The 20,436-nt window shown below is 41.0% G+C and overlaps 1 protein-coding gene across 6 annotated transcripts in view; it reads right to left on the minus strand.

The window, feature by feature from the left end:
* SEMA4G (semaphorin 4G) overlaps positions 1-20,436 on the minus strand; it is a 190,800-nt gene that overhangs the window by 15,317 nt on the left and 155,047 nt on the right. For all 6 annotated transcript variants that reach the window (XM_056529593.1, XM_056529588.1, XM_056529589.1 and 3 more), the window contains 2 exons: positions 10,533-10,696; positions 1,427-1,571 (listed from right to left, as the gene is read on the minus strand). In XM_056529593.1, coding sequence (XP_056385568.1) covers positions 1,427-1,571; positions 10,533-10,696 — 309 coding nt within the window. The remainder of the gene's footprint in view (positions 1-1,426; positions 1,572-10,532; positions 10,697-20,436) is intronic.

Here is a 20,436-nt window from a genome sequence, read left to right on the forward strand (position 1 = left end):
TGGGATATGGTTTGCTGCAGCCCTTACACTGGACATATTATTTAGTCATCTCTGTCTCTGGTTATGAAGTGGAGGAAACATGTGACAACTAAGGGTTGGGGAAAATTGACAGGTGATCATCTGATTACAGGCTGGCTCAATGGCATTACTATCACCAAGGATGAGAATTCTAGGTGTTTAGCCCAATGCCCCAGATATCCTGACTACACTAATCTGCCATTTTTTGGCATGTTCATGCACTGTGGATCTATCGAACATCAGTTGCAGAAAATGTGTAGTGTTTCTGCACCTAAACACATCAATGTATTTTAAAAATATTCTTTCTATTCCATTTATAAATGTTTCTGGAGATTGTCAAACCTGGACATACGGTTTATAGTGACCAGGAGGCAGACATATTTCTGGATATCCTGTCTGTAATCCCACTATAGAATACTACATGCAGCTTTTTCCCAGACTGAAAGAGCTATTACACTCAACACCTGCATTGAAATGTACAGGAAACTGAGAAGATTGGCTTTTCTGTAATAAAACGGAGTCCATCATTGCTGAAAATATATATATATTTTTATAAATGTATATGTTTTTGCAATCTAAATGGATATAAATAGGCCCTACACTTTTAGTAAACTTTGCATAATTCATTAATACAAACAAAAAAGTAAGAAACTGTGCTGTGACTTATTTTATTAGATAAGAACATCCCTTTTTTCTGGTTCTTCTGCACCTACCCCCCCCCCCCCCACCCCTGCTTCAAACTCATCATTCACCTTAGTCAATGTAGGAGTGAAGAGGAAGATTTTCTAGAGAGAAACAGAAGCAGAGAGAAACACACACATACATACTGCAGAAGCATGTGGTGAGTTATCTCTCACCCACTGCTGGTTTTGCAGTTTACACTGCTTAGTACTGCTGCTCGATAAGGTCTTTCATACCGTTGTTGCTGCTGCTCCTGTGCAATGTATGGGAGACATGACAGCAGCTATCCTACACCCACTAGCTCAGGAATAACTGGAAAATGGACATAAAGTCTGCAAACAGGAAAGCTGGTGAAAAATGCCATATACGTGTTATATACAGTAATGGCTAGAGATGGTGTAATTCTTTTTACATGAACAAAAGCTTATACTCAAAACTTTCCTTAAAAATACAAGTATGCTTTATAGTTCTGTACAGTGATCTAATCTTGCTTTTCCTGATCCAGGGCTCCAAATCGCCAGCATAAAAATATAGTTTAAATATAACAGAAAGACATAGTCAACCACTGAACAAAACATAAATGCCCATCCAAGAATTGACTAATAGGTCTCAGCACCTATATAAATAAAATAAAAATAAATACCAGCAAATAATCAAAATTGTTGAAGTGATCTTGTCACAAGACTCTGCTCAGCACAGAAAACCTACTATAAATATAATCACTTACTGAGCCAGGCCTTAGTTTTGGAACTTCTCCGTTATATTTGGTCCATTTCCGTGAGGAATCTTGATATTCCATATAGGGGCCTTCAAATACTCTCTGAATATCAGGTAGGCTGTATCGACAGACCGCTGAGATCTTCATGTTTCCCCTGGGCACAATAATGGGGACATAATTATATAACTAAATACTGCACTAGTGGGCACCACAAAGCTCTGAAACCACTGAAAAATACTTTGTGACAGAAAGAAGCAAACAGACCATGAGGAATTCAGAGATATGATCAGAGCAGAAAGTAATTATCATGGGTTAAATTTATACAAATTCAGTCTTAGGCAAGTCAAAGACATGGATATCCTGACGCAGTCCTCTGCATTACATGGATGAGGCGTCATGGAATATCAGCAACCCAACATGTATCCATGAGAATAATGGACAAGCAAATATTCTTTATTTAGATAAATATGTTTTATACAACCTAACAAAATAATGTACATGAGTTTGTTCTGATTAACAGAGAAGGAAGCAAATAAGCAAATTATTTGGAGTGATTCTTGTGTGCTCTCTCTCCAATTCTCATTTTATGCAATTTATACAATATACAAGCAAGTGGGTGTCTGCACTGAGACGAATGACAGACAGAATTACTAAAAAAAGGTTTGAAATTCTGCATTATTTTGTGACATTGCATGGACCAATGGCTCCTAGACAGACTGGAAAATTATTCTTATTATTTTGGACAGCTAGACACGGTTAACCCTCACTCTGTCAGTCATCCTTAATTTGCAGTAAGAATTGAAAAATCAGTGCACCAAGCATACTGGGTACCAATGTGCATCGTAGGACATGAGGAGCATTATGGGAAGATCACCAGGGTCAAAGTCCTGGACCTCAGCATGTCACATACAGTAAGTACAGTAAATTTGACCAATAACAAGACTATAAATAACATGAACATTTTTGGTAAACCCCCAATTTTGACCAATGGAATTTTAGAAAATTATTTTATAGACCAGAACTTTTTTTCTGCAGACAGTTCTTACTAAAAACTCATATTAAAAAGGTAGTTGGTGTATAAATTCCCATTCAGGCAATGAAAGTGTCTGTAGCTTTTAATGGGGCTAAATTCTTCCATATTTAGTTGCTCATATTTCTCAATGTATTGTCACTTAGCTATTCTTGTTGTCCAAATACATAGCTGTCCTAAATATTATAAAGCAGCATTTCCACTACATTAGAATGTACTCTTCAGCTCCACCAGAAGTGGTTTAGTTTAAGAACATACAAAAATAGTCTCAGACAAGTGTCCACACTTTTAACTAGCTAAGAAGTAAATATATATACTATTGATACTATTATTGTTTTCCCACAAAGAAATAAAAAATTTTATAACTTTGTGAATGGATTCATTTGAGAACTGTGGCAGATGGATTATTCCACTCAAGAAGCAGTAATACCATTTATACAAAGCTGGGTGTGGGTGGTAGGGAATATATTGTTTCTCAATATTTACATCCTATTTCACGAGATATTAGCAAACAACCCTCCATCTGGTCGATTATCATTCTCAACAATCTTGGCTATATTTTACATAGTTTTCTTTTGGCGTAATTTTGGGCATCTGTTAGCTTGAAAAAGCTTCTACTCAATCAATAGGCCCCCCCTCTCTCCTCAGTCACTACATGAAGGGTTGTCTCGTATGAAGTCCGTGCCAAGTGGCTTCTGTTGAGTCACAATTCCAACCTACCAGGTGCTCCGTTGGCATCATTCCAGGCGATGAGACCATTAGGACAAAAATAACACTTGTCATTTGCTAATGACTCCGCTCCGGTCCTCCCTAATGAGAACTCATATGTTTTCAATAATCTGAAACGTATTGCTCTTATTCAATGACAATGTATGACACAATTTTGTAACATATATTTAGTGTATCAGAAATGTCCCCTTCTACCCCTCCTTGTGACAATAATCAGATGTTAGCTGGTCACATACATTAGACAGTTGTGGGAATCGGTCTTGTTGTAATCATATGTGCATAAATAGAATTTCAGGCTGACCCAATACACATTCCATCAGGGCTTCTCAAACATTTTATACTCTGACCTCAACAGGCAAATCACTAATGCTGGGGCTTCACCAGCAACAAAATACTACTGTGCAGTACTAAATGCCACCGCACAGCACTAGGTACCTCCTGAGAAGCACCAAATACCACAGTGCAGCACAAATGCCTCTCCAGAGAAGCACCAAATAATTCCCCCAAGAAGCACAAAATAATAGACTGCATCACAAAATATCTGCCCAAACATGACAGTGCTGCATAAAGTACCTCATCAAAGTTACCAAACAACACAATGCAGCACATGGACGAGTTAGAAGGACAAGTGGTTAGACAGATATCACCCTGCAGGTAGAGGAGAAGTGCTGCGCAGGCCAGGTGAGTGTGTCTGTGTGTGCGTCGGGGGGAGACTATGCTACCTAATGTGGGGAAACAATGCTACCTAATGTGGGAAAACTGCTACGTAATGTGGGGAAACTGCTACCTAATGTTTGGAAACTGCTATGTAATGTGGGGAAACTGCTACCTAATGTGGGGAATCTTTGCTACCTAATGTGAGGAATCTATGCTATCCAATGTGGGGAATCTATGCTACCTAATGTTGGGAAAATATGCTACCTAATGTTGGGAAAATATGCTACCTAAATGTTGGGAAAATATGCTATGCTACCTAAATGTTGGGAAACTATGCTACCTAATGTGGGGAAACTATGCTACCACTATAAAGGCTCCCAGTCCCCTGATCTTCCTGCTTCCGATGACATGGTGACCCTGCGGAGACTGCTCTCTTAAACAATAATTGGCTGTGACTCACCTTAGCCAGGGATTGGCTGAATGGGCATGATTCCTGCAGGGTCTGCACATCAAAGGCAGAAAAAAGCAGAGAGTACTGGTTCTGACTAACTGGTCAAAGAAGAACGTGAAGGGGGATATCGGAAGGAGAGTATGCTTTATTTATTAAAACATTTTTGCAGCAATCGGGATGCCAAAAAAAAATCACACCTGAAAAAAACTTTTTAAGGCAACCTTTGCCCAACAGGATCTCAGCACCAGTATCTCTACAGAATCTCACTCCGGTGAGCGAGATTTCCAGTATCTCTACAGAAATCTCACTTTTTTGCTGTTTACTTTTTTTTTCCACTTTTTTTTTTTGCAGTGTTATAGCTCCCATAGGGGGCTATAACGGCATACACTGATCTTTTACGTTTCTTATAGGAAACCATTGATCGATGTTTCTGCCGCTTGACTGCTCATGTCTGGATCTCAAGCATGGAGCAGTCATTTGGCGATCGGACAGCAAGGAGGCAGGTAGGGACCCTCCGGCTGTCTTGTAAGCTGTTCGGGATGCCGTAATTTTGCCGCAGCGATCCCAAACAGCTCCCTGAGCTAACTCGCATAGTTTTAGTTTCACTTTAGACACGGCGATCAACTTTGAACGCCGTGTCTAAAGGGTTAATAGTGCAAGGCCCCGCGATCGATGCTGCACGCTATTAGCCACGGGTCCCAGCCGTTGTTAGAGGCTGAACCCGACCCGCTATGGCCCCCCGTTATAAAACGGGAGCTGTCTCATGACGTACATGTACGTCATGGGTCCCGAAGGGGTTAAGCAGAGCACCATTTTCAACCAATATGTGGAAGAAAAAAAGATCTCTCTGCTGCCAAAAAGAGTGAAATAGTTCAATGCCTTGGACGATGTATGAAAACATTAGATATTTCACAAAAACTTAAGCGTGATCATGGCACTATTAATAGATTTGTGGCAGATTAAGAGCACAGACAGGTTTGTGCAAATAAAGGCACACTGAGGAAGATTTCTGCCAGATCCATGCATCGGATCAAGAGAGCAGCTGCTAAAATACCATTACATAGCAGCAAACAGATATTTCAAGCTGCTGGTGATGTCTGTGGGACTCCAGAGGCAAGATGTAGAGTCCTCCAGAGTCTTGCAACTGTACATAAACCTTCTATTCGGCCACCACTAACCAATGCTCACAAGCAGAAACAGCTGCATTGGGCAGAAAATACATGAAGACTATTTTTGAAACAGTCCTGTTCACTGATGAGTGTGTTGCAACCCTGGATGGTCAAGATGGATGGAGTAGTGGATGGTTGGTGGAAGGCCACCCTGTTTCAACAAGGCTGCAATGTTAGCAAGGCGGTGGTGGAGTCATGTTTTGGGCCGGAATCACGTGAAGAGAGCTGGTCGGCCCCTTTAGGGTCCCTGAAGATGTAAAGATGACCTCTGCAAAATATGTGGAGTTTCTGACTGACCACTTTCTTCCCTGGTACAGAAGGAAGAACTATGCTTTTCGTAATAAAATCATCTTCATGCATGGCAATGCACCATCTCATGTTGCAAAGAATACCTCAGCCTCAATGGCTGCTATGGGGTGAAAAGGAGAGAAAGTCATGGTGTGGCCTCCATCCTCCCCTGACCTCAGTCCTATTGAGAACCTTTGGAGCATCCTCAAACAAAAGATCTATGAGGGTGGAGGCAGTTTACATTCATACAGCAGCTCTGGGAGGCTATTCTGACATCTTGCAAACAAATTCAAGCAGAAGCTGTCCAAAAACTCACTAATTCAATGGATGCAAAACTTGCGAAGCTGCTATCAAAGGATAGGGGATAAGATGTCAGATCGCCGGGGTACCGCTGCTGGGGACCCCGGGGATCGCTGCTACAGCACCCCGCTATCATTACTGCGCAGAGCGAGATCGCTCTGCACGTAATGACGGGCAATACAGGGGCCGGAGCATCATTACATCACGGCTCCGCCCCTCGTGACGTCACAGCCCGCATCCGTCAATACAAGTCTATGGGAGGGGGCATGGCGGTCGTCACGCCCCGTGCCATAGACTTGCATTAAGGGGACGGGCCGTGATGTCATGAGGGGCGGAGCCATGACGTCACACTGCTCCGGCCCTTGTATCGCCCATCATTACGCACAGAGCGAACTCGCTCTGCGCAGTAATGATGGTGGGGTGCCGCAGCGGGGATCCCCGGGGTCCCCAGCAGCGGGACCGCGGCGATCTAACATCTTATCCCCTATCCTTTGGATAGGGGATAAGATGCCAGGGGCAGAGTACCCCTTTAATAGTTGATAACATGAGAATTATGCTGACTGTTATTTACATCAATTATTTAGGTAAATGAGAAAAATATAATTTGCATAATAATTTGGAACATTGTGTATGTCCGGCATCCAGCATACTTGAACTTAGCCTAGATCTCGATGCAACTGATGACAAGTTGTCATCAGTTGTATGGCATCCGGCGTCCATTGTTTCTGGACGGTGGACAGGCTGTCCAGTGCCCTTCGGCATGTCTAACCATCTGGCGTCAAAATTAAGACGCTGGATGATTATGAACCGTCCCATTCAAATGAATCGGATTGGTTCTAGCACCAGTTTCACCAGGTGGACGCCAGAAGAAAACTGTGCCGGACGCCTGATATATGTGAACCCAGCCAAGGTCATGGTGTTGAAGTAGTGTTAAGCGCGAATATTTGAATATCGAAATTTTTACCGCGAATATCGGCACTTCGCGATTTCGCTAAGATTTTGAATATAGGGCTATATATTCGTAATGACGAATATTCTTTTTTTTTTTACTTCCTTCACAGTACACATCACAACAATGATGTGTACTGTGTAAAAAAAAGTGATCATCCCTCCCTGCTTCCAGCTTGTGGTCCAAAGAAGGCTCCAATATTATTTACTGTGTGAGTCGGTGTGGAGCGAGAATATTTTGTATATGCGAATATGCAAATATTCGAGAATGTCTTAGCTTTAGATAGATTAGGTTAGTTTAGCAGATAGGTTTTAGTGTAGGGTATATGGTTAGTTGAAAGATATAATCGCGCATGCGCACTATACGAATTTCATTACGATTTTTGCATGAAAAAAAAGTGAACGAACATAGCGTATTAAGCGAACATAGGACGTATATTCGTCCATATATTCATGAAATATCGCAAATTCGAATATGACCCCTGCCGCTCATCACTAGTTGTAAGAAGGATCTTCATGGTTGGTTCTCTACTATAGAGGACTTAATTTCAGAGATTAAGGCACTATAGCTAAAATACAATCTTTCCATGTTATATTTGTTACTACCTTAAATAAGGCTTTTGTGGACATTTTTGAGGAAAGCAACGTGCCAAGTGACCTAGGACCAATACATTTATTAGACCTGTTCTCCACTAAGCAAGAAAACAATACCGTACAGTCAGTCTCCAGAGTTTGCATGGTGTGCTGAACATTGTACATTGTTTATGTTTACGAGTATTTCTTTCCTCTATCGCAGAAAGCATTTTCTGTGTGACAGGTCGCACATCTGGAATATTTATAACTGGAAGCCAAGCGCTGAGATTCACACTGAGAGAAAAACAGCATGCAAAAAACTATTTCTCCGGAGTCAGGAACCGGTCATGTTCCACTGATTAGAAGACTATTTAGGACTGGGGGCACTTAAAGGGGTACTCCGGTGGAAAAAATTATTATTTTTTTAAAATCACCTGGTGCCAGAAATTTAAACAGATTTGTAAATGACTTGTATTAAAAAATCTTTACCCTTCCAGTACTTTTTAGCGTCTGTATGCTACAGAGGAAATTATTTTCTTTTTGAATTTCTTTTTTGTCTCTCTGCTGACACCCCTGTCCGTGTCAGGAACTGACCAGAGCAGCATAGGTTCTGGACAGTTCCTGAAACGGGCATCAGGTGTCAGCAGAGAGCAGTGTGGACAAGACAAAAAAGAAATTCAAAAAGAAAAGAATTTCCTCTGTAGCATACAGCTGCTAAAAAGTACTGCAAGGGAAAATATTTTTTTTTTTTATAGAAGTCATTTACAAATCTGTTTAACTTTCTGGCACCGGTTGATTTAAAAAAAAAAAAAAAAAAAAATTCCACCGGAGTACCCCTTTAACCATTTCAGAAACTTGTCAGCTAAAAATCATGTCAAGCCAGCATACATGTGGAGCACCACTCTGCTGCATTATCAGGGGCACCAAAAGTCTTATGATCAGTAAAAGTGAAGATAGATTCTCAAAATTCAGGTTATTTAGTTTAAAATAAAGTTGAGAGGTGACCTAATAGCTGTGTATAAATATATTTAAAGGGCAGTACAAAAGATCTCGCCCATAATTTATTTATAGGCAAAACTGTATCTATAACAAGGGGGCATCCTCTACGAAAAATAAAAATTTTACCCAAACACAGAACTCTCAGCCACCAAAAGATGTCACGGTGAACTCACTACAAGGGTTCAAAAAAGTCGGTGATTCCGGGATTAATTCTGGCTTTGTTCTTATCCAGATTAAAATTGGGAAGAAAATGTTTTCCCAAAGAGAAGAAAATTGCCTTCTAACTTTATTTTAATTTTTTTTTTGCCTTCCTCTAGATAAGTGATCTCAAACTGTGGCCCTTCAGATTTTGCAAAACTTCAACTCCCAGCATGCCCGGACAGCCGTTGGCTGTCCGGGCATGCTGGGAGTTGAAGTTTTGCAAAATCTGAAGGGCCACAGTTTGAGACCATTGCTCTAGAACACTACTGGGTAATAGGCTAACCTGGAAGTATTTTTTTAACCTGACAAACTAATGTTATCTGTAGTCTTCCAAGTTCTGCTGTTCTTTCTCCTGCTTTTGTTTCCAGACCACCAGTGACTCTACTTCTAATTCCTATGACATGTGCATCATAGTGAAGGGTGTCATGAGATCCCGCAGAAAAGACAACATACATGTCAGCTATTTGTGGTCTACCTTGTAAGCACTGGGGAGAGCCATTTAATGGTAGTACCTGCACCCATAAGTTTTGCATCATCAGTACATCTGTAAAATTCCCCATTCGCATTTCCCATTCCCGGTTTCCTTTTCATACTCTTGAAGAGCTGTAAGTTTGGCCTCGGAGCTACAAAGCCTTCTAGAAAACAAAGTATGCAGTTTCTGAGCGGGGAATTACAATGTTATAGTTGTCCCATAAGGTGCAAGCTACTGTGCCCCATAAGTTGGCTGCAATGCAACCCCAGGATCAACCATGGTTTTTTAAAGGAGTAGTGCAAAGGATAGGGGATAAGTTATAGATCTGAACGATAAGTTATAGATCTCCTGAACGAGGCCTCTGCAGTCTGCCTGAAGCGGCCGTTCTGACCCCCGCAGGAAGCCGGGGCTGACATGCCCCCTCTATGTATCTCTATGGGATACATGGAGGGGGAGTGTTGGCCGCCACTCCGTGTGGGCGTCAGCACGCCCCCTTCCAGCAGACTGCCAGGGCCCCGTTCAGGAGACCGCAGGGGGTCCCAGTGGTCGGGCCCCCCGCGATCTATAACGTATCCCCTATCCTTTGGATAGGGCATAAGTTATATTTCATAGGAACACGAGAAAGAAAACAACGGAGCACATACCGTGATATCAGATGCAGGTGCGGCTTTATTCTTATATATAGGTTGCCATTAACCCTTACTAATTGGAGTCAGCTGCACGTGAGCTATCGGTGCCAGAGTCTGCTTCTCTGGATGAGGTATATTTCACTACAGAACTGCTTTAATGTAAAATACTGTATAATACTTGAGGAAAATCCCAAAATGGAATTGAAATGCATTATGCCCTTCCGAATATCAGTAAAAACCTGCTACATCTGTAAGAAGATACGGTAGACCTGCATCTTTTGCAGCACCAGAAAGCAACCATGATTTTTTCTTATTTGTATGCCCCTTATATAAACTCCTGCACTCATTCCCATTTCCCAAGCAGTGTTCTCCTCTTCTGTGATAGTTACATATGAATGGCCAGTATATAACCTCTTACATGCAGTTTTTACTGCCACAGGTCTCTCGTCATCAGTGATAACCACATTCACTTGTATTTGTATCTTGGACCTCTGTCACTTGTGTTTTCTCAGAGCCAACAATACCCTTGATAAAAATACTGGTCCTGAAAGTTACATCCAGCATTACTGTCTTTGTCACCATAGTAGAACGTGAGAAAACTTACAAAACATAAAATTGGTTATTTAAAGGACCTAGTACAGCGTAAAGTAAAGGAAGACTCTAACATACCATTGGAAAAAAAAGGCTGCATAGAAGATGGTTCCGTCCCAGTTGCCCACATTCAAGGTGTAAACACTTTTTAAGGTTTCATAGTATGGACTGGAGCAGAATAGTCTTGCTTTCAGGAATGACGTCCATTTCCTTTGCAGAATCTTCTTGCCTCCTATATCACTCTGAAATTGTAAGGAAACTGCATTAAGATTTTCTAATATGGAGAATGTAAGCAGGAGGTGATCATTTTAACATAACCTCAACACACAACTCATCCGTACAATCTGATTATTCAGTTACTGGACAGAGGATACCTATCACTACTATATTTGTGGTCACCTCTCCACCAGTGTCTGGCTTTGTAATGTATACAAAACCAGAATTTGGTTTAGGTCTGCATGGTGTTTTTTTTCCCTAAAAAAAAAAATCTGAAAAGAACTGTACCCTTTTTCTCCTCCATGATGCAGTTTTTGTGGCGTTTTGCCCCCCCCCCCCCCCCCCCCCCACCAGTGACACAGGCAATTCTATGACACAGGCAATTCTACCTTTTCAGGTGGATACATCAAACTGGCAAAAATGAACTCAAGTATTCTACAGTAACCCAAATGGCTGAGGTAAACATAGTTGGGCTCTAGCTAACAAGTGAGGTGTGATTTGAGGAACCCCTCAATATGCACTTAAAGTGGATCCGGAACTAAACAGACAACCCCTTCAAGGTTTAGTTCAACTTTAAAAGAATTATAAAGTTTTATCAGCCATATCAGGACACTGTTCAAACATGTAATCTTTGTATCTGGAAAAGGTCTAATGCCCTTATCCATAACTCTGCTCTACTCAGATACGGGAGCATTGGGCGCCTTTCCTCTGACTCACTGACTAAAACACCTACATTCCTGAGGTGGAGAACAAGCTGTTATCCAAGAACGGTATCACAAACTAACAATATGGTTGTGAAATCCTCCTAATCAGCTATTTACAGACAGGTAGGTTCATTTTCTCTGTTTTATCTGTCTGCTTTGTCTAAAACCAGCCATTGCCCCATACTGAAGTATTTGTGAATTTCAGGCATTTTACGCTTAATCATTAATAGAAGTGAACACATTTATCAATGTTTAGCAGGTCAGGCTACAATGTACATATGACTTTATATGACAACTTGTACGGTACGTACTGATGACCTGCAGAGCATTGTCTTCAATCACGATAATTCCAACATGGCATTCTATACATTATTGTCCACCATTATCTATCCCCACTGAAAGCATAGCGACCACGCAGAGGCTCATGTATGTGATTGAATACTATTTCAAACTAAGTACAACTTTAAAAATACTTTTAGTGCTCTTATACATGTAAAACAAAAATGAAAAACACATTGTGGCATGTCTTAGTTCATCATTTACAATCATTTTCATTTGTCTCCCTTAGTTCAATACACAAGGAGGGTAGGGGGGTGGGGGGGGGGTGTTTCTACAAAAATCATACTTAACACCAGGACCCCCCGATTCCATAGATAGGTTCCCTAGAAGTTAGGTAGTTTCCATCTGTTTTATACCTAAATTCATATAAAGCCAGCAGTTGTGAAACATCCCCCAAGACAGGCACCTACCATCACCTACCCCTCATCCCTGGCCTTGGACAAAAATACAGTTGAAGCAGGCGCCTAGGGAATGCTTAAAACAGTGATACAAACCCTTACATATGCCTCTGGTTACCCATAGGCTCTAATGGAAAGAGGTTGACCGTGCAGCATGTTTTTTTATACGTATGCTCGGGGAGGGAAGAATTAAAAAAACAAAAAACAAAACAATACAGTTTCCTTTCTCCCTACTGCGTTGATGCTGGTATTGCCGAACTTTGGTCCCTGCTGTTATGCCCTTTCAGGTTCAGGGACATGACGAGGCAGGACAACGCTGAAGTAGCTAACTGGCTGAGAGGGCCTATGACATCATGTCCCCTAACCTGCAAGCTCTGCACAGAAGGGACCAGAGAAATGTAACAACATCGGTGGCACAAAGCAAGTGAGTGTTGTCTTTCTTAATTACCCCCTTCCTGAGCAGATGTATACAAAACCATGCTGCCCGAATAACCCCTTTATTGGATACACCATGAAGTACACAAGGTATTTGTTCAACAGATCCCATCTTAGTCTATGGTTGAGAGATGAAACTGTTAGACATGTAATACAGTCACCAGTTACCATATAAGCACGTATACGGAGAGAAACATGATGTGAACATCCTATCGCGCATCAAACTCAGCAGATCATGAAACCATGCTCTGTTATCTTGGTAATTTACCAAAGGTATGTAGGCAAATGACCAAAACTACAACCACAAAAAAAGAATACACAGAATTCATTGTAAAGGTACACAAAGGCTTTAAAAAACAGGTTTTTCGACAACCCAAAACCCTGGATAAGCGGCACCAAATGACAAACTTAACTTTGCTGCATTATTACATCTTGTGATTTCAAAAAATTATGACATAATTCTATAACCCAATACATATCCCATGATCCCATTTTTGGCTTTCAATAATAACTATTGCCTCATCTAAAAAGTCACATATACCAAGATCAGATGGCGTATGTTCTTGAAAACCAAAATAGACTGGAATTTCTACTCATAAAATCATCTTGTGCAAATTATATAAAATACAATAAAACATATTATTATGATTAAAATAGTAATTATTGGAATTACAGAAAAGAGGTCTCTTTCTGGAGTACAGTAAAGTAATGATGGTCATGAGCAGAATAACAGCACAACTCCAAGTAAAAAAAATAAAGACACACACATACACTGTAAATACACTGTAATACTGTAATAGGAACATTCATTAGAGATTGCTATATTTTCCCATCATATGTGGATGCCAGTTTTCAGGAATTGCATATCTCATCCAAGAAAAGTTGGGTAAGATGATAAAAATTAAGAAAATCCCCAGTTAGATTTAGCTTGGTCTTCAGTAAGTTCTCTTATAGGGCCTGGATTTTTATGGAATGGAAAGCAAGTTTGGTAGCAGGTCCTTTCGTCCCCTTCGTGGGCCCATCTAGGTTTTTAGACTAACCCAGATCAGCACAGGAGACTTTGTGACCTTTGTTAATAAACACATTTGTTGACTGTTGTGTTAGGTGACTGGTAGTAAGAAACAGGGAAGACAACTGTAAAAGTTAGTGCTGGACAAGCAAGATTTGAGTGTGAAGGCTATTTGTTTTGTTACTGAACATTAAGTTCAGAAGAAGCCATGTTTAAATGGGTACTCCGGTAGAAAACTTTTTTTTTATCAACTGGTGCCAGAAAGTTAAACAGATTTGTAAATTACTTCTATTAAAAAATCTTAATCCTTTCAGGACTTATTAGCTGCTGAATACTACAGAGGAAATTATTTTCTTTTTGGAACACAGAGCTCTCTGCTGACATCACGAGCACAGTGCTCTCTGCTGACATCTCTGTCCATTTTAGGAACTGTCCAGAGCAGCATATGTTTGCTATTGGGATTTTCTCCTACTCTGGACAGTTCTTATAATGGACAGTGATGTCAGCAGAGAGCACTGTGCTCGTGACTCAGCAGAGAGCTCTGTGTTCCAAAAAGAAAATAATTTATTCTGTAGTATTCAGCAGCTAATGAGTGCGGCAAGGTGCGGCAACTAACCTAAACGTGTTTCAGGGTTCTTTTGCTAAATTGCATGACCCTTTCTTCAGTAGGAGAATTAAAGAATGTCTCCTACTGAAGAAAGGGTCATGCAATTTAGCAAAAGAACCCTGAAACACGTCTAGGTTAATTGCTGCACCTTGCAATATATCGATGGTGTGAACCTGGCATAGAGACTTGTTATTCATTGGAAGCAAGATCCATCTTCCACCCGCCCTGAGAAAATACCACTCTCCATCGACATCCACCACGAAGGACGCCAGCGCTGCGCCGCCCTGCAATACCATCACAAGAGCAACATGGAGGCCACTGGGGACGTTGTGCCAAACGTACCCCTGCACAAGTAAAACTCTGCACAAGTGACAGCCCTGTGCCAGCGCAGCCGGCGAATGGTGGACGGAGACAACATCGAGCGCCAGGAGCGGGTGAGATACATTGTAACAGCAGTATTCAATACAGACCAGACCAAGCCTGTATCAGCCAATAGACTGAAATAATCAACTGCACAGTTGATACACTACTTGTCCATCCATTTATCGCAAAGATATTATATCAGCTGCATCAGAGAAGGACATAATAACTTTTTTCAGACCGGTATATTTTTATAATTATTTAATAATTTTTTTATTAATTTTTTATTAATTTTTCTATATATCTATGGTTGTTAGAACAAAGTCTTCCCACTTTAGGTGATCAATACCACTAGGGCCCAGTGGAATATTCACCTATATTATATCTGTGCCAGGATTAGAATCATTTTATACAATTTCATTAATTGTTTTATATATGTTTAATAAAATTTATATTAATTGAAATTTTTCTATATTATCTTTGAATTCATTGTGTACCCTTCGGGGCAAAATCCTAGAAGGATTGGTTATATATTTCCTTTTCATATACTATTTATTCCCGGCCGTTGGGGTTTCGGCATATAACCAACTATATCCTCGGATTTTAGATTTGTGAGCTGCACACACCTTTTCTTTTATACAGATTTGTAAATTACTTCTATTAAAAAAATCTTAATCCTTTCAGTACTTATGAGCTGCTGAAGTTGAGTTGTTTTTTTCTGTCTAAGTGCTCTCTGATAACACGTGTCTCGGGAACCACCCAGTTTAGAAGCAAATCCCCATAGCAAATCTCTTCTACTTTGTGCAGTTCCCGAGACAAGCAGAGATGTCAGCAGAGAGCACTGTTGCCAGACAGAAAACAACAACTCAACTTCAGCAGCTGATAATTATTGAAAGGATTAATATTTTTTAATAAAAGTAATTTACAAATCTGTTTAACTTTCTGGAGCTAGATGATTTTAATTATTTTTTTTTTCCTGGAATACCCCTTTAACTTTCTGGCACCAGTTGATAAAAAAAAAGTTTTCCACCGGAGTACCCCTTTAAACATCCCTTCTGTGTCCCTGTCTCTGACTGCTTATTTGACTGGTTCAATGGATGCTGGAAAAAATTTGCAGATAAGTCTTGGCAAGATGAAATCTTCATGGTGGTCTGGGCCCAATGGAAAAAGATGGGAAAAGTGAATGACTCCAATTAGAGGAGATGTCGCTGGGGAGTCTTTGCATTGAAAGATACCCACATTTATATTGTATGTGGACATAGATCTGCTACTATATGACCACTTTATGGTACGAATAATGTTTGTGTAGTGTTTTGTGTAGTGTTTTCAATAACAATACGGTAAACTTCATTCTGTCAATCTGGAGTGGTAGTAGTAATAGTCCTGATGTGATGGTATTGCTGGGGCCTAGTATAGTGGAACCATTGGTAAAACTGGTCTTTGTGTAGTACATTTAATTCAGTATGGCAGTAATGTTTAATTACCATATGGCGATAATATATAATTATTGTATAACCACAATATTTAATCCTCGTATGTCCTACTTAGGACCATTGAATAGAATACTACTCCAATCAAACAAAATAACACATTTTCACAGCCAACTAATCTAATACAATAACGTGTAATCTGGCTCTGTTTGCATTGACAGAATAATAACACCATTCACCTCTTTCTGTAAGAGAATAGCAATTAGTTAGGTTTCCAATCTTATCACAGAATTCCTTTATACAATAATATTTGTACAGGTTTAGGGGAAAAATATCTTTGCACTTTGTTAGTCCATAGACAGAAATGATAAGACTCAAGAGTCCTCAGTAACTGATACCTTTGTTGGCTAATTGAAAAGATAACTATTCAAACATCAACAAAATACCCGTGTTTAACCCATGTGAACATACCCTTACCAATTAGCAGAATGAAGAAGCCAAATGGCCTTGGCTACAACGGCAGCTCAGCCTCACAAGAACACATTGGGCTATACTCTGATCCCTTTATTATCCTAATAGGCAGAGTCTTGGGACGTTGCGATCCCCATTCATTACACGAAAGATTGGCTATTAATGCAAATCCCATGGCAAAAAAATAAAACAGTTTAATAATGGTTGCTGAACTAATATACACAGTCCGTTTCGGGTCTGTTCAAACCAGCGCATTTTACGTGCATTTTCCACAGTGTATTTGCTGTGGAAGATCCACAGTGGGTCTTGCTACTAGTGACTTCAATGGGTCAGCAGAAAATCTGCAAAAGTTGCAGATTTGCCGATTTTCTGCAGTCTGCAAAGTCAATGGTAACAAAATCTGCTGCTGAATTTCCATAGCAAATATGCTGAGAAAGATGCACATAAAATGCGCCGGTGTGAGCGGACCCCTAGTATAGTACTCCTCAAAGGGGTTCTCTGGTGAAAGACAACTTTATTTATGGGGATAGAATGTTGATCCAGGGATTAAAGGGGTTATCCAGGAAAAAACTTTTTTTTTTTTTTTAAAGATCAACTGGCTCCAGAAAGTTAAACAGATTTGTAAATTACTTCTATTAAAAAATCTCAATCCTTCCAAGAATTATCAGCTGCTGAAGTTGAGTTGTTCTTATCTGTCTGGAAACAGTGCTCTCTGCTGACATCTCTGCTTGTCTCGGGAACTGCACAGAGCAGAATAGGTTTTCTATGGGAATTTGCTTCTACTCTGGACAGCTCCTGAGACACGTGTCATCAGAGAGCACTTAGACAGAAAATAACTCAACTTCAGCAGTTCATAAGTACCGAAAGGATTAAGATTTTTTTTATAGAAGTAATTTACACATCTGTTTAACTTTCTGGAGCCAGTTGATATATATAAAAAAAGTTTTTTTCTGCATAACCCCTTTAATTCCAATCGCCATATTGGGGTCGGGAAGGAATTTTTCTTGTCAAGGGGCAATTGGCATCAGCCTCATGGAGGGTTTTTGCCTTCCTCTGGATCAACACAGTAGGGTTTTAGGTTGAACTCGATGGACTCTTGTCTTTTTTCAACCTTACAAACTAGGATACTATGTTACAAACGTACCTCCCATCTACAGCATATCTATCCTCTATTCTGTGGTTAGGGGATAAGTCGTCTCTCATCACTTATTTCCAGTTCCACTTTTCTCAATAGGAAAAGTTTGGTATTATAGTGACAGTCATGTGGATGGGGCTGAACTGCAATACCAGACAAAGCCCATGAACAAGAATGGCGCTGTTTCTGGATGAAAGCCCAATGGAGGGTCACATTATTATGTAAAGTGAGTAGCGCTATATCTTACACAAATAAGACTATGCAACCCGGGACTACTTGGTTGTCTATAGTCACAACAAAAGTTCAACGTACCAATACATGTCCTAAATGTCTGTGCATTGTGAAATCTGTTCCCGGCAAGAGGAAACGTTTTACAAATTGATAAGAAATAAAGCCATTTACCATCTGTCTGCATTCTATCTGATGGCGTGAAGCAAAACAAAAATTAAATCACTGGGAAAACACGTTTCATACCGGCTTTTTTTCAGAAGACGCTCATACATTCATGGCTTGTTTTTAAATTGGGCAAACATGAGCTATTTTGTGATGTTTTGGAACAGCCGGGACAAAGACGTGTTTATTGCCTTCTGTTAACACAAGAAACATGTTTGATAAAGTGTTCTTCTGAGACCATTTCACTTCATAGGCGAGACGCTGCCAGGAACTCAAACATTGAAACAAATCACTGGCTTTCAATAGGATAGTTGGAAGGATTGTAGAACATAGACACGGGACTTGGTTCAACAGTTTACAATCTACTTCATTCCCAAAAAGAAAGAGTGTGGGTCAGCTACAGACAGGGCAATATTTACAGCTTGTGCTCCCCTAGGCACTCCAACACACCACATTAGGGTGATTTCACATGCACTGGAAACCAACATGTAGCAAAAGATCTATGCATAACATATCGATTTTGCTGCAGATTCACTGTAGATCTCCCCTCAATACAGAAAGTGGTGAAATGGGTTACATATCTTATATATATATATATATAAAGAAAAGATCTGACTCACTAATGCCCAGCCTAAACCCTTGGACCTAGAAACCTGCATTTTTGCACAGGAGTTGTTTTTAAGACGTAGACAAGGAATAAGAAAGGATTTTTCAAAATTCCACCCTTAAGGAGGTGAAAAAGGGGTTGTTTTTCTTTTTTTTTTAAAGTCCCATACAAGTCTATGGGAAATATATGTTACTGCATAACTTCCAAATGGCTGGAGATAATACTTGGTCACATGTTACTTATATGCCCACTTAAAATATAGGATAGTTAATTTAACATTTAACTACCCCCATTTGTGAGGGTCGGGGTTTTTGTTTAAAGTCCCATGCAAATCAATGGGAAATGTATGTTCCCACATAACTTCCGTACGGCTGGAGATATTTCAATACCTGGTACACATATTACAGGTCGAGATATGAGGACGGGATGGGAGGTCGAGATAGGAGGTCAAGATAGGAGGAAGGGATGGTCGGGATAGGAGGTCAAGATAGGAGGTCGAGATAGTAGGTCGGGATAGCAGGTCGAGATAGGAGGTCGACATAGGAGGTCGACATAGGAGGACGGGATGATCGGGATAGGAGGTCGTGATAGGAGGATGGGAAAGGAGGATGGGATAGGAGGTCGGGATAGGAGGACGGGATAGGAGGTCGGGATAGGAGGTCGGGATAGAAGGTCGGGATAGAAGGTCAGGATAGAAGGTCAGGATAGGAGGTAAAGATAGGAGGTCGAGATAGGAGGACGAGATAGGAGGACGAGATAGGAGGACGAGATAGGAGGTCGGGATAGGAGGACGGGATAGGAGGACGGGATAGGAGGACGGGATAGGAGGACGGGATAGGAGGACGGGATAGGAGGACGGCATATGAGGACCGGATAGTAGGACCGGATAGGAGGTCCAGATAGGAGGTCCAGATAGGAGGTCCAGATAGGAGGACGGGATAGAAGGATGGGATAGAAGGATGGGATAGAAGGTCAGGATAGGAGGTCGGGATAGGAGGTTGGGATAGGAGGTCGGGATAGGAGGATGGTATAGGAGGTCGGGATAGGAGGATGGTATAGGAGGTCGGGATAGGAGGAAGAGATAGGAGGAAGAGATAGGAGGTCAGGGATAGGAGGTCGAGATAGGAGGTCAGGGATAGGAGGTCGAGATAGGAGGTCGGGATAGGAGGACTGTTGGCAGTATATAAGCAGCACAAGAAGGCGGGTTCCCCTGCATGCAGACTCGGTATAAGTCCTCAAAGATATCGATCTTCAATTCCATGAAACAGCAGATGTAATGTTTCGGGTTGTTTGGATGCCCATAGACTTTACCCAGAGCGGCCTCATTACTATAGGATCGTAAAAAGTATCAAATCATTTATATTTAGAAACATATTGAAGGGGAACTCCAATACTAGACATCTTATCACCTATTCACAGGATATGGGATAAGTATCTCATCGTGGGGGTCCAGCCACCCTACAATTTCCTGCCCGGCATCTCGATAATCCACATGCATGGAGGGATCTCTGTTCCATGCTAGATTACTGTAGACCACAGCATAAAGCTGTAGTCAACATATCCCCTCCATATATCTCTATTAGAGATCCAGAGATACACAAATGCTGTATCTCTGTCTCTCCCATAGACATAAGAGGGGGCATGTCGCCCATAGCCACTCTGAACCCTAGCAGAGTCAGTGTTCTAAACATAAATGTTCAGAAGGCCGGGGTTTGGGGCCAGAGATCGTGGGGGCCCCAGCGGTCGGACCCAATCCCTCTTTGGGTGCCCAGGCATGCTGGAAGTTGTAGTTTTGAAACAGCTGGAGACACACTGGTTGGGAAGTAATGCTTTAGGCAGTGTAGGTGTCATCTAAAAGGTGGATATGGGTAACACCAA

Source organism: Hyla sarda, chromosome 7 (assembly GCF_029499605.1).
Source record: "Hyla sarda isolate aHylSar1 chromosome 7, aHylSar1.hap1, whole genome shotgun sequence".
NCBI classification, from domain to species: domain Eukaryota; kingdom Metazoa; phylum Chordata; class Amphibia; order Anura; family Hylidae; genus Hyla; species Hyla sarda.